The sequence below is a fragment of the Chiloscyllium punctatum genome, chromosome 42 (assembly GCF_047496795.1).
Source record: "Chiloscyllium punctatum isolate Juve2018m chromosome 42, sChiPun1.3, whole genome shotgun sequence".
NCBI classification, from domain to species: domain Eukaryota; kingdom Metazoa; phylum Chordata; class Chondrichthyes; order Orectolobiformes; family Hemiscylliidae; genus Chiloscyllium; species Chiloscyllium punctatum.
The window spans coordinates 31,960,401-31,975,420 of NC_092780.1; the positions used below are offsets into that span (position 1 = coordinate 31,960,401).

General features: G+C 39.5%; 1 protein-coding gene across 1 annotated transcript in view; it reads right to left on the reverse strand.

Annotated features, from left to right (window-relative positions):
* Window positions 1–15,020, reverse strand: part of moto (minamoto) — a 76,923-nt gene that overhangs the window by 6,491 nt on the left and 55,412 nt on the right. Inside the window, exon 7 of the mRNA XM_072561764.1 lies at window positions 969–1,149. Coding sequence (XP_072417865.1) covers window positions 969–1,149 — 181 coding nt within the window. The remainder of the gene's footprint in view (window positions 1–968; window positions 1,150–15,020) is intronic.

The following is a 15,020-nucleotide window of genomic DNA, read 5'->3' on the forward strand; positions in this document are numbered from 1 at the left end:
GGACAGCTAAACAAAGACATGAAAGGGAATTCCTAGAGGCCCGGCATTCAAACCGGAACTCCAAGAACAAACATATAGATTTGGACCCCGTTTACCAACCTATCAGAAACAGAACCGGAAATGATTTCACCCACCACAACAAACCGAGACAGATAAATAGCAAGTGGGACAGAACACCAACGCTTCACTGGAAGCTCATTGATGATGTTACCTAGCATGGTGACGAAACATTGGAGATCAAATCTACCAGCTCAGTGAGCAAAATTACAACCGGATACAAGCGAATAATCTGGAGACAAGGGTTTAAACAATAGTAGCAAGTGGAACTTGATTAAATCTGAAATTAAAAACTTGTCTCAGTGAAAGTCACCACAAAGCTATTATCAATTGTCAGAAAAACCCATTTGGTTCACTACTGATTTTTAGAAAAAGAAACTTACCCTTACTTGGTCTGACCTACACATGACTCCAGATCCACAGTAAATGTCATTGACCCTTAATTGCCCTCTGAAGTTTAAAAGCAATTAGGATCGGTAGTAAGCTGGCCTTGCTGGTGACACCCTCATTCCATGAACAAATAACAAAGAGAGGGTTTAGTATGTTCATGAAAAGCAAAGAAAACCTCATGGCATGAACAAAATAATACTTCTCTAATATTGAGAAAGAAACTCCTTTGTCATAGATAAGTCGTAGCAACCAATGATTCAATTTATTACTGGTGACACCAAATCAAATCTCTAAGTGAGCTCAATGTTTTGACGTCTTGCAGGCGAGGATATAATACTGCCATATCAGACTGATTCTCCAAAAAGGGCTTTCCATGCACAAGTAATATAGTCTCACAAGTGAATAGTCAGTAGTTAAAGTTCACCATATTGTGTTCTCTTTGTTGTCAGAAATGACCCCACTCCCCATGTATGTTCAATAGAGAAAAAAAAATTGTAAATTGAGTCAGGTTATGATGTTACCTCGGTCATCCTGGTATCTTGGAGCTCCCTGCCTTTGTCGATTAGCTGCATTTACTATTTCATCTTTTCTACGTGCTTGGGTAATGTGGATGGCTTCCAGATGTCGATCAAGAGCTGTAGAAATATTTGCATGAAGAGGCGAACTGCGAAGACGTTCCATCTTTCCAAGTAATGTCACAACCTATTAAAAGAGGATTATTACAGAATATGCATTTATTAATCTAGTCACAAGAATGTGCTATTATTTTATTGGTGTTGGTACTTAAAACGAACCAATTAAATTATTAGACTATTAGTTACTGCGTGTACGCTGATCTAAGCATCAATTTAAATTACTGTTTGCAGAGTCATATATAGGGAGTAAAATATGAGAGATGATCTCCTGTTAATTAAAGTCTGCAAAATATAAAACAAATTTATTTTTTGCATATGGAGTGTGAAAATTTTAACATCTTTTTAAAGTTAAACTAATAATTCAATTTCTACAAGACAGAACAGCCAAAAGTATTTAAAAATAATATTTACATCAAAACAGAAAGATTAAAGTAACTGCAAATAAAACAAAGTATTGGCTATAATCAGTTAAAATGCTGACGTTGAATGATGACTCAATAATATGCAGAACTATGGACAGGACAAGCCTTATGAAATTTAAATTATACTAATTCTTTGTTTGCTTCATAATCTTAGCAAGAGTAATTGAAAAGATGCCAAATCTTAGTGTCTAACTAAACTAAAATCTGATTTATTCATAACCAGTTGGTCACAAAAGGTACACTATTCTTTATTTTTGTGCCAGTTTACTATGTGCAGAATCATGCTCATGATCATTTACTAAATATACACAGCACCTTCCGATATGATTATACAACACAAAGAGGCTGGACACTTTGTCTGATTACCCAGAAATCATTACCCCAGCGCTGAACAAAGAGACTTTGGAGTGCAGGTTCATACCTCCTTGAAAGTGGAGTTGCAGGTAGATAGAATAGTGAAGAAGGCATTTGGTATGTTTTCCTTTATTAGTTAGAGTATTGAGTACAGGGAGTATTGGGAGATCATGTTGCAGCTGTACAGGACATTGGTTAGGCCATTTTTGTAATATTGCGTGCAATTCTGGTCTCCTTCCTATCGAAAAGATGTTGTGAAACTTGAAAGGGTTCAGCAAAGATTTTTCAAACATGTTTCCTGGGTTGGAGGATCTGAGCTATAGGAAGAGGTTGAATAGGCTGGGGCTGTTTTCCCTGGAGTGTCGGAGGCTGAGGGGTGACCTTACAGAGGTTTATAAAGTCATGAGGGGTATGGATATCATAAATCGACAAAGTCTTTTCTCTGGGGTGGGGAAGTCCAGAACTAGAGAGCATAGGTCTAGGGTGAGAGGGATATGAAAGAGACCTAAGGGGCAACATTTTCACCCAGAGGGTGGTACGTGTATGGAGTGAGCTGCCAGAGGAAGTGGTGAAGGCTAGTACAATTGCAACATTTAAAAGGCATCTGGATGGGTATATGACTAGGAAGGGTTTGGAGAGATATGGGCCAGATGCTGGCAGGACTAGATTGGGTTGGGATATCTGGTCAGCATGGACGAGTTAGACCAAAAGGTCTGTTTCTGTGCTGTACATCTCTATGATTCTATGACAAAATCAAAAAAAAATCTTCTTTGTTTATTTGAAATTGTGGTGTTGCAGAACTGACAGATATAACTTTCCAAAACAAACCATCAATCACTTTTTAAATACAAATTAAACTGATGCTGTGTGAAATGCTAAAACAAAGTCCCCTCCTGCTGAATGGCAATGTAGGAACAAAAGTAGGCCATTCAGCCAGTTGAGCCTGTATTACCATTCAATGAGATCATGGCTAATCTGTGACCTAACTCCATATTCCAGTCTTTGGCTCGACCTTTGCTTAACAAAAAAAACTTACTGATCTTAGATTCAAAATTAACAACTGATTGCGCATCAACTGACATTTGGGAAGAATTTCCAGACCTCTACCACGCTTTACATGTAGAATTGCTTCCTAACATCTCTCCTGAACAGTCCGGTTCTAATATGCCCCTACATCTGGAATCTCTATCCCGTAGGAATAATTTGTATTTATCTACCCTGATTTTTCCTGATCATATATTGAAGTCATCAATCAGATCATCCCTCAACCTTCTAAATTTTAAAGAAAACAGGCCTAATCTGTATAACCTATCCTCATAACTTAAACCTGGTTTCAAGTATCATTCTTGTAAACCTACACTAAAGCCCTCCCAGGCCAATATATCCTTCTTAAGGTGTGGAGTTCAAGTTGCCAGGAATTAATGGTTACTATCATTTGCAGAATCATATCAAGAATTGCTGGAATGACTGATGATCTCACTAAATTGGTTTCCAAAATCCTGGCAGACCCTTCTGGAAAACTTGAATTTAGAAAGATTGCTGCTTTGATAGCTGGCATGATACCTAGCGTCTGTATAGCTTCACCTGGATGATGTTGTATGTGCATGATCATGCATTTCATCTTATTTCTCTGATGTGAAAGCCATAGATTGATATGATGCAACAAAATCACCACTTTATGAAAGTGAGAACTATGTATACGACTGACCGGTTCACTGGGAGAAAATAAACTACTGGTTTGCATCCTTATGATTAACAGGACCTCATTGATTAGTAGTGATTAAGGAAACTATGAAGGCTTAGAAAACCTCCAGAAAGGGCAATGGGCACCGATCACTGAAGTCTCTGGTGTACCGACCATGTGTTATTTCACCTCTGAACAACAGAAAATCATAAATCCTTCCTATTAAGACCACAAACGTCCAAATCAGATGTAGCATAGGAAGATGTATTTGACATGCAAGACATACTGCAATAATATCAGCATTGACACCGTTATGTATTAGCAAAAATGAATAAAAGCAGCATTACAAATCTCCATCAACTACTGTTTCAATAGCATGCATTCAATGATTGACAGATGTACCATCTACTTGTACAAAAAATGTCAGATTTGGAAAATGAACATACAAATGTAAAATATGTTTGAAATATTTTTTAATTTCTGAGCAACTGATATAATTCATTGTATCCAAAATGAGTATGTTCTGATATTTCTCCAAATATGTGCAGCGTTTTTGTTTTATTCATTCATGGGACATGGGTGTCACTGGCTGGTCAGCATTAATTGCTTGTCCCAAGGTGGCTTTGAGAAGGTGGTGGTCAGCTGCTTTCTTGAACCTCTGCAGTCCAGCACTTCCAAAATGTGAAAGGTGAGACTTCCAACGGTTACTGATATGTCAATGGAAATCTTTGTGGGGTAAGAGTAACAGGTGCAGGTCGGTTTTCCCAGATATAATACCAAGTTTCCAACATACCTTCAACAGTAGTCCTGAAGTGAGAATGCTGAAGTCATCGATATCTACAGGATAACCCCCAAGCACTTGGGTTCAAAACAGGTTGTGTTTGACAACATATCAGGATAGCACAAGTGAGATGCAGATTTTCCCTGTTTCTATTTATGTATGTCATGCCTTTCTTAAGATTATTTCTATCCCACTCCTGAGGCATACTGAACTTTTCTCCCACATTTTGCTTTTCACCACATAAATAAGCCCATGAAAGCAGTTCTCCTTCATAGTCTAATTACTTCCACCATTTGTCATTGTTGTACGAAGAGGAAAGTATCATTCTTCTCAATATTTTTGCTGCTCTCATATGGCATGTTCCTAAGTCTCATACAGACAAATACCAGATCACAGCACATCAATACCAAGGGCAAAATTTTCCTGGATCTTGGTGGTGTGATTGGGTATGCAGGAGGGGGGAACAAGGAAAACAGTTGGGAATGTTCCTAAAGATGGACAGGAATGTGAATTAGCTACCCACACAATATAAGTTAGCAGACGATAACTAAGGCATAATATTTACTGAGATTTTTTTTAGGCTCCAGGGACTCCATTCCCGAGAAGGAATCACTAATATTAAAGTCTGTAACCCATAGTTGTAATGATTCAAGTAGAAAAATTTCCCTTCGGATCTAAGAAATTTATCATTTTGCTCTGAGGGAACCTCTATTTTGTGACAAATGTGCAGTATCCTACTTGTTGCAGCTGTGCCCATTTCTCCCAGTCAGGTTATCGAGGGTTCAGAGTTCTGGCCCTGTGACTGGGACAGACAAATCAGTAGGCCACCCCTGGCAAATGCAGCCAGTTAGAATACCTCCACTGAAAAATAGCTCTGGCCAATTTGCCTCCTGACAAGAGCAAACGCCCCTAGTAAGATCCTGTGTTTTCTTTCTGAAAGAGAAGCTAGCTTACAAGAGGACCGAAACCAGAATGGTGAACTACCTCCCTCTCACTCAAATGGGAATTTAAAATTTGAAGCCTTTTAGATGACAAGGCCAGTGCAAACCCACAGTAGGGTGCCAGCCTGTTTAACATTACAATTCTCAAATTATTGTCCATCTACGTTGTTCGGCACCTTTGCACATCTAATTCTGCTGGTCACTCATTGCTTTATTAACCACTAACTCCAGAGTATTTTCCGTCTTTCTCTCGGTCCTTCTCATCCTTCAGGAAGATGCAGCAGTAGACTTGGTATAAAGGAGAATGCTTTGAGAAACACATTTATTAATCTCCTTTTTCAACCAAGAGATTGGCACCCTGGCTAAAACTGTTATTAGGTATAGGTAATTCACACAACACTTGTGAAGATAACAAGAAATATTGGAATGGGAAGCCAGAACATTGCTTAACAGGGAGAATGCTTGGGCCTTAACTTTACTGCGGGTGTTTGAGAGGCAGCTATTAGATAACCTACAAAACTAAACTCCATGTTATGTACAATCAATTGATGGTAGTATCAGACTACCTATTGCACCATACTTTAGTCCAAGGAGGAGTTTCATGTAAGAACATTCTAACCAATGGTCTTAGCAGCCTTTAATCTCGAGTGGAGCATGTATTCACTTCTGGATGCTGCAGCATGACATGCCAGAAGTTTATATGATCAGCTCAGGCACCTTTGAAAAAAGGTTCAACTGATGCAATCTAAGCTGTAGCACAGGAACAGTGATAGGTCATTTAGCCCCTTGAGCTTGTTCTACAATTCAATTAGATCATGTTTGAGCTGTATCTTACCTCAGTTTAACAGCTTTGGTTCCATATTGTCTTAATACTATTATCTATTAAAAAGTACTATCAATCACTGTTTTGAAATTTTCAATTGATCTCAACAGTTTTTTTTTAACTGAGTTTCATGTTTCTTGTAACCAAGGTTTGAAGTGCTTCCTGCCAGTCCCTGAACGTTCTTGCTCAAATGTTAAGGTTATGCCCTTTGCACTGAGTATCCTGAAAAAATAAATTCACCTACCCCATTAAATACTTCCAGCATAATAAATACCTCAATCAGGTTACTCCTTAGTCTTACATATAGAGTAACAGAGATGTACAACAGACCCTTCAGTCCAACTCGTCCATGCTGGCCAGATATCCTAAACAAATCTAGTCCCATTTGCCAGCCTTTTGCCCAGATCTCTCTAAACCCTCACTGTTCATAAACCCATCCATATTTGAAGGAATGTTAGTATTTAGGCAAACTTGTAACGCTTTAAGCCTCAGTAGCATTCTGGTGAATCTGTGCTGCATCTGCTAAATCCATTATAGGTAGTTCTCCTATAACATAGTTGTTGTGATTCCCATGCGATACCATGTTATAGAAAATCGTGCAATATACATAATGGGGCCTACAAGAAAAACAGTAAAAGTCGAATCAAAAATAGTTAGCCTAACACAAATGATAGCACAGTCTAAGTAAATCTTTAAATCATATATTTTAATTAAATAATCCAGTTAAATTTAACACTTTAACATTAAATCACTGACTACAGCACTGTACCTTTCACGAAGCTCTTCACCAGAAAGCACGCAAGCTGACTGACCACATGATGTAGACGCAGAAACCCTGTCCTCCTTGATTCTTCCCCAGTTTGAAATAAAGTTCCTTCTAAATGTAGACCACAATTCCCAGTTTCAAGCTAACTTCAAGGCTTGCAGAGCTGACTGCATTCCTCTTTTAGCTGAGCACAATGAATTTACATTTGCAGACAGGGGATCTGAAGGTTAGGTTTTACTGCTCAGCTAGTGCCAGGGATGGAATTGCGTAACAGCAAACAAGACTTTGCTTTATAAAAAAGTCTGCAATTCACAAATCGCATTGCAACCAAATTGGCTTTAATAAACATGCATTATAGGAGAACTGTACATACAATATATCCAATTAAGATCTGAAAGGATCTCTTTCCCCAACGTGCATCAGTGCTGTTCAAATATGATGGCCACTCACCATGGAGTGAAATGACTGCAGGCATGTGGCTGATCACAGAATCACACAATTTTGACTTCTGTTAAAGTTGCAATTGAGATCTGGGTAAGAATGTCAGACCATTTTGTTGTCCATCCCAAATTGAGCAAGGAACGATCAGCCAAAAGAACTAGGAGCAGGAGTAGGCAATTCAACCCCTCAATCTGCTGCACCATATCATCGGATTATGCTGATCTCACCTCAATTCTACTTTCCTGCCAGTTCCCCACATTCCTTTAACCCATTACTCATTAAAAATCTACCTTCTCCTGAAAATTATTTACTCTCCTGGCATTCACTGTCCTTTGGGGTGGTGAATTCCAGAGATTTAGAACCCTTTGGGAGAATTATTTCCTCATCTGTTTTAAATCTGCCATCCCTTACCCTAAAACAGTGGCTTTTCATCTTAGGATGCCCCACAAGGGGAAACATCTGTTCTACATCTACTTTGTCAATTCCCTTTAACATTTATATATCTCAGTTAGGTCTCCTTTCATCCTGATTGTTGACTGTTTAAAACCTTAAATAAAACTTTTTCAAAAGCTTGCTATATATTGTATATATTGTCTATATATAGAGTCATAGAGGTGTACAACATAGAAACAGACCCTTTGGTCCAACCCGTCCATGCCGACCAGATATCCCAACCCAATCTAGTCTCACCTGCCAAAACCTGGCCATATCCCTCCAAATCCTTCCTATTCGTATATCCATCCAAATGTCTCTTAAATATTGCATTGTACCAGCCTCCACCACTTCCTCTGGCAGCTCATTCCATACACGTACCACCCTCTGTGTGAATAAGTTGCCTCATAGGTCTCTTTTATATCTTTCCCCTCTCACCCTAAACCTATGCCCTCTAGTTCTGGACTCCCCGACCCCAGGGAAAAAACTTTGTATGTTTACCCTATCCATGCCCCTCATAATTTTGTAAACTTCTATAAGGTCACCCCTCAGCCTCTGATGGTCCAGGGAAAACAGCCCAGCCTGTTCAGCCTCTCCCTATAGCTCAAATCCTCCAACCCTGGCAACATCCTTGTAAATCTTTTCTGAACCCTTTCAAGTTTCACAACATCTGTCTGATAGGAAAGAGTCCAGAATTGCACGCAATATTCCAACAGTGGCCTAACCAATGGCCTGTACAGCTGCAACATGACCTCCCGACCCCTGTACTCAATACTCTGACCAATAAAGGAAAGCATACCAAATGCCTTCTTCAATATCCTATCTACCTGCGACTCCACTTTCAAGGAGCCAAGAACCTGCACTCCAAGGTCTCTTTGTTCAGCAACACTTCCTAGGACCTTACCATTAAGTGTGTAAGTCCTGCTAAGACTTGCTTTCCCAAAATACAGCACCTCGCTGAATTAAACTCCAACTGCCATTTCTCAGCCCATTGGCCCATCTGGTCAAGATCCTGTTGTAATCTGAGGTAACTCTCTTCGCTGTCCACTAGATCTCCAATTTTGGTGTCATCTGCAAACTTACTAACTGTACATCTTATGCTTGCATTCAAATCATTTATGTAAATGACAAAAAGTAGAGGACCCAGCACTGATCCTTGTACCATGTGGTGAATAAGATGATCTCATTGCCCAATATTTAGCGGCATCAAAATCCCACTTCATAATACTGATATACATTGCTCTTGTTTATCCTGAACAACTTCATACAGAATGCAAATAGTATCTCGCATTTTCCATTGCCAAATAAATTATTTGAAGAGGAGTCACTTCAACCACACTTGTAAATGCAGTTACCTGTTTTTACATACTGACCCCCATTTCCTCAGCATTGCTGAAATCCTTTCTTAACAATTTGATGAGCTGAATAGCTTCCAGTTCCATTTTAAAATTAATCTGATATTTTGACTCCTCTTAAACAAATTGACACTGTTAACATTCATTCCAAGATCAATTTTCTGTTTATGCCAATTCTAATTTAGCATTGTGTAATGACATAATAAATATACACAGAGACACAATCGTGCAGATTTAAAGAAAAAAGTCCTCAGTGCTTCTAACCAATTGAAATGACTTGTAATTTTTATTTTTGAAAAGGTATAAGTAATATAACCAAGTTATGGAGGCCACTGTAGATAATAAGCATACAAATATGTTGGCTATGGATACTGGGGTTGAAAAATGTGGTGCTGGAAAAACACAGCAGGCCAGGCAGCATCCGAGGAGCAGGAGAATCGACGTTTCGGGCATAAGCCCTTCTTCATTCCTGCTCCTCGGATGCTGCCTGGCCTGCTGTGTTTTCCAGCACCACATTTTTCAACTCTGGTCTCCAGCATCTGCAGTCCTCACTTTCTCCTAGTTGATCTTAACATACTGCAAATCCTCTTGCAAGGATGCCTACCTTGAAGAAGGTCTCCTCCTCCCTCTACAAGAATCTCAGTGAGTCCGTCTCTCACTGCACCCCCCCAGGTCATCTCCTCTGCCTCCTCTTCAGTCAAAAGATTCCTGAAGACGGGCTTATGCCCAAAATGTCAATTCTCCTGCTCCTCAGACGCTGCCGGGCCTGCTGTGTTTTTCCAGCACCATATTTTTCAATTCTGGTCTCCAGCATCTGCAACCCTCACTTTCTCCTATGGATATTGGTGGACTATACTACAGGTGAGGTCAAAACAGACCTCAATGTAACTCTCAAATAACTTCCAGCCCTTTGTATTTCCTAGAGCTGAAGGTTACCTTAGCCTTTTAAATTATTTGTTGAAGCAGTCCATTAGTTTCTCTTTTCAGCAATTTCTTCACATGGATGATCACTCTGTTTCTCTATGAATCCTAACTTCAGATCATTCAGAAAATATTATTATAGTCCAAAGTAGATGACCCAGCACCTCCTCACACTGAACTCCATTTGTCACTTTTACTCACTCACTTAATCTGTCAAAATCCCTTTGCAACTACAAAATATGCTTTGTGTCATCTGCACGTTTGATGTATGGTGATTTATTCTTATATGTAAATCAAGAGAATTTAAGGAGATCAGTAATGTTCTCGTCTACTTCTTTTAATACTTGGAGCTGGAAACCCCTATCATGTCAATCTTCACGATTATTTGCCCATATTCGTTTGTAGTGTGTACTTAAGATGTCTGCACTTATTTAGCATTGTTTCTGCACTTAGTTTTACACAATTTTGAATCACAAAGTGCTTGAGGTACAATCCAATGATGCCGTGACGAGGGAAACAACATCTGAATGCAAGAAGAAATCAACTATGCATCTCTTTAGTCAACATTGAGAAGTAAACAGTAAAAGAACTGAAAGTAAATATAAATTAGAATTGATAACTTCAATGTCAAATCAGGTACAGAAAGAGAAATAAGGGTAGAAAAAGACCAGATAAGAACAAAGAAGAGGAGATGGGAAAAAAAAGTAACAAACTTATGTTGACATTTTCAAAAGTGCGATCAAGTAGTGGCAGAATGAGGCTACACATTTGTAATAATTTCATTGCAGTACCACAACCTGATTGATGGTATTTTATATCTATTAATTGCAATAGTTATCAGCTTAATGACAAATTCTGTTGCAAATTTAGTTCACGTATAGGAACTTTATGACATTCAATGCATGCCAATTAGTCAAATACCTTTTCGACAAAGCTAATAGTGAAGATGCGCAACTCAAAACAATATTTGGATGTTGGCAAGTAATTGCACAATTACTCCTTAAACAAACTTTCTGTAACATCAATATGCAAATATTTTGAGCATGACCCTTCATGTTTGACAGAAAACTCTGACTCATTATATTCTCCCTTACTACGATTTTGTAACATTAAATCTAGCAAGTCCTTCCCTATGTTGATTTTTTTATTTTTCCTTGTAAGTGATATAGTCATGGAGTCATAGAGATGCACAGCACTGAAACAGACCCTTCAGTCCAACTCATCCATGCCAACCAGGTATTCTAAATTAATCTAGTCCCATTTGACAGCACTTGGCCCATAGCCCTCTAAATTCTTCCCACTCATATACCCGTAAATGTTCTAATTGTACCAGCCTCCATCACTTCCTCTGCGACCTCATTACAAACACGCACCAACCTCCGTGTGAAAAAGTTGTCCCTGAGGTCCCTTTTAAATCTTTCTCCTCTCACCCTAAACCTATGCCCTCTAGTTCTGGACTCCTCCACCCAAGGGAAAATCCTTTGTCTCTTTACCTTATCCATGCCCATTATGATTTTATAAACTTCTATAAGGTCATCCCTCAGCATCCGACGCTCCAGGGAAAACAGCCCCAAACTATTCAGCCTCTCCCTATAGCTCAAATCCTCCAACCCTGGCAACATCTTCATAAACGTATTCTGAACCCTTTCAGGTTTCACAACATTCTCCATTCTGATAGGAGGGAGAGCAGAATTACATACAATATTTCATAAGTGGCCTGTAACAGCCACAACACAACCTATACTCAATGCCCTGACTAATAAAGGAAAGCATACCAAACGCCTTCTTCACTTTCCTATCTAACTACGACTCCACTTTCAAGGAGCTATGAACTGCACTCCAAGGTCTCATTGTTCAGCAACAATACCAAGAACCTTACCATTAAGTGTATAAGTCCTGCTCTGATTTGCCCTTCCAAAATGCAGCACCTCACATTTACCTAAATTAAACTCCATCTGCCACTCCTCACCCCATTGGCCCATCTGATCAAGATCACATTGTACTCTGAAGTAACCTACTTTGCTGTCCACTACACGTCCAATTTTGGTGTCATGTGCAAACTTACTAATGATACCTCCTAGGTTCACATCCAAATCATTTATGTAAATTACAAAAAGTAGTGGGCCTAGCACCAATCCTTGTGGCACACCACTGATCATAGGCCTCTAGTCTGAAAAGCAACCCTCCACCATCATTCTGTCTTCTACCTTCAAGTCAGTTTTGTATCCAAATGGCTAGCTCTCCCTGTACTCCAAGTGATCTAACCTTGCACACCAGTCTACCATGAGGAACGTTGTTGAATGCCTTACTTGAAGTCCATATAGATCATATCCACCACTCTGCCCTGATCAATCCTCTTCGTTACGTCTTCCAAAAACTCAATCAAGTTCATGAGACATGATTTCCCACACACAAAGCAATGTTGACGATCTCAAATTAGTCCTTGACTTTTCAAATACATGTAATTCCTGTCCCTTAGGATTCCCTCCAACAACTTGCCCACTGCTGATGTCAGGCTCACTGGTCTACAGTTCCTTGGCTTTTCCTTACCACATTTCTTAAATAGTGCCACTTTGTCAGCTAACATCCAGTCTTCCGGCACCTCACCAGTGACTATTGATGATACAAATATCTCACCAAGAGGCCTAGCAATCACTTCTCCAGCTTCGCACAGAGTTCTAGGGTATACCTGATCAGGTCCGACAATTTTTTCCACTTTTACACGTTTTGAGACATTCAGCACCACCTCCTCTGTAATACGGACATTTTTCAAGATGTTTCCATCTATTTCCCCACATTCTACATCTTCCATGTCCTGCCACACAGTAATCACTGATGCAAAATACAGATTTAGTATCTCCGCCATCTCTTGCAGTTGCACACAGAGGCTGCCTTGCTAATCTTCGAGGGGCCCTATTCTCTCCATAGTTACCCTTTTCTCCTTAAAGTATATATAAAATCCCTTTGGATTCCTCATTAACCCTGTTTGCCAAAGCTATCTCATGTCGCCTTTACTCCCTCCTGATTTCCCTCTTAAGTGTACTTCTACTGCCGTTATACTCTAAGGATTCGCTTGATCTCTCCTATCTATACGTGACATATGCTTCCTTCTTTTGCTTAACCAAAACTTCAATTTCCCTAGTCATCCAGCCTTCCCTACACCTACCAGCATGGCCTTTCACCCTAACAGGAATATACTGTCTCTGGATTCTCATTATCTCAATTTTTGAAGGCTTCCCATTTTCCATCCATCCCTTTAAATGCAGACATCTGCCCCCATTCAACCTTTGAAATTTTATGCCTAATACTGTCAAAATTGACTTTCTTCCAATTTAGACCTTCAACTTTTAGATCCGGTCTATCCTTTTCCATCATTATTTTAAAACATAGAATTAAGGTTGCTGGCCCCAAAGTTCTCCCCCACTGACACTTCAGTCACCTGCCTTGCACTAAGTTCTGCCCTGTTGGATCTTTATTTAAACAGGCTTAAATTGTTTCAAGTAACCCTGACATCTCACCTACTGAAACCTTAAATAGTCTGAATTATTGAAATGTTATTGAGCTGCAATGAATGGAGGTTCTTCTGAAGTGTTAAATGAAAAGTTATGAATTAATCCTTTTTTGTTTACACATCCAACTGTCACTAAAGGGTATATTGCTTATGTAAAGTATGTAATGGCTAAGTGGATGTACAAGTATCAACCCTTGGAATAAGGGGACTAGAGGCTGGGAGTGGGGGCTTGCTTTGGCATAGGCTGTGTTTGTGGCCATGTCAACATCCTCTAAAATTGCCCCAATTTCTGCTCCCCACAATTAAACTGGTTGTAGCAAATATTTTACGTGGTGACAGAATCCTTCACATTTGCAAGAACACAGCAAGCTTTTCTTACCAATAGCAGTGCTCTTGACATTGCTAGCCTGTTCACTAGTTTTCAAGGAAGCCACATAAACTGCACGACCACATCATGGCAATCTAGAACTGCCACCATCATGAATCAATAATCATTGAACTTATGAATTCAGTTTTTAATGAGGCCATGCATTCTGAAATAGATATGTTGCAAAAGAATTCCTGCTAGGTCTAGCTCTCACAAATGTCTTTTGGATTTCATGAAAATTGTGTAATTGATGGAATAACATCTAATCTCCCTAACCCTGGATACTTCTAATATGCAGATAACATAGTTAATCTATCTGAATTGGCTGCTGCAGAAACAACTTCCTTACATGTCTTGATGGGTGCCATTCTGAGCTCAAAATTCACCTTTGAAATGAAGTAGTCATGGTGGCTCAGTGGTTAGCACTGCTGCCTCATAGCAGCAGAAACCTGGGTTTGATTCCAGCCTTGGGTGACTGTCTGGGTGGAGATTGCACATTCTCCCCGTGTCTGCATGGGGTTCCTCTGGGTGCTCCAGTTCCCATAGTCCAAAGATGGGTAAGTTAGGTGAATTAGCCATGCTAAATTGCCCATAGTGTTTAGGGATGTGTAGGTTAGGTACATTAGTCAGGGGAAATGTAGAGTAATAGGGAAGGGTGATTGTTCTAGGTGAGATATTCTTCGGAGGGTTGTCGTGGACTTGTTGGGTCAAATGGCCTGTTTCAACACTGTAGGGATTCTATGAAGTTTGTTTTCCTTGATATGTTGGTTGAGAAATCTGCCAGGGTTTTTTTTTGCCACTGTTTACCACAAGCTTACCTTCACTTGTTGGCACTCCTCCAGCTCCATGCCGTATGAGGTTGGCAGTACAATCATTTATACACAATACAAGTTTGATGCTGAAATTTGGTGCATCTAAGCTATTCTGCAAGATTATATCTACCCTAATCTGTTCATTTGTTCCTAAATTGTGCACAACTCACGAATGGACTTAAGGCTGCCACTTCCACACCTGAAGTCTACCCTACATTTGGGTAATATAACTCAAAAATCTGAGGGAAAGTGAAGCAAGTTTCCATGCTGTACATTTCTATGCATTTATAACTGTCATCAACCTGGAGTTCAGATGTTTTGAGATTTC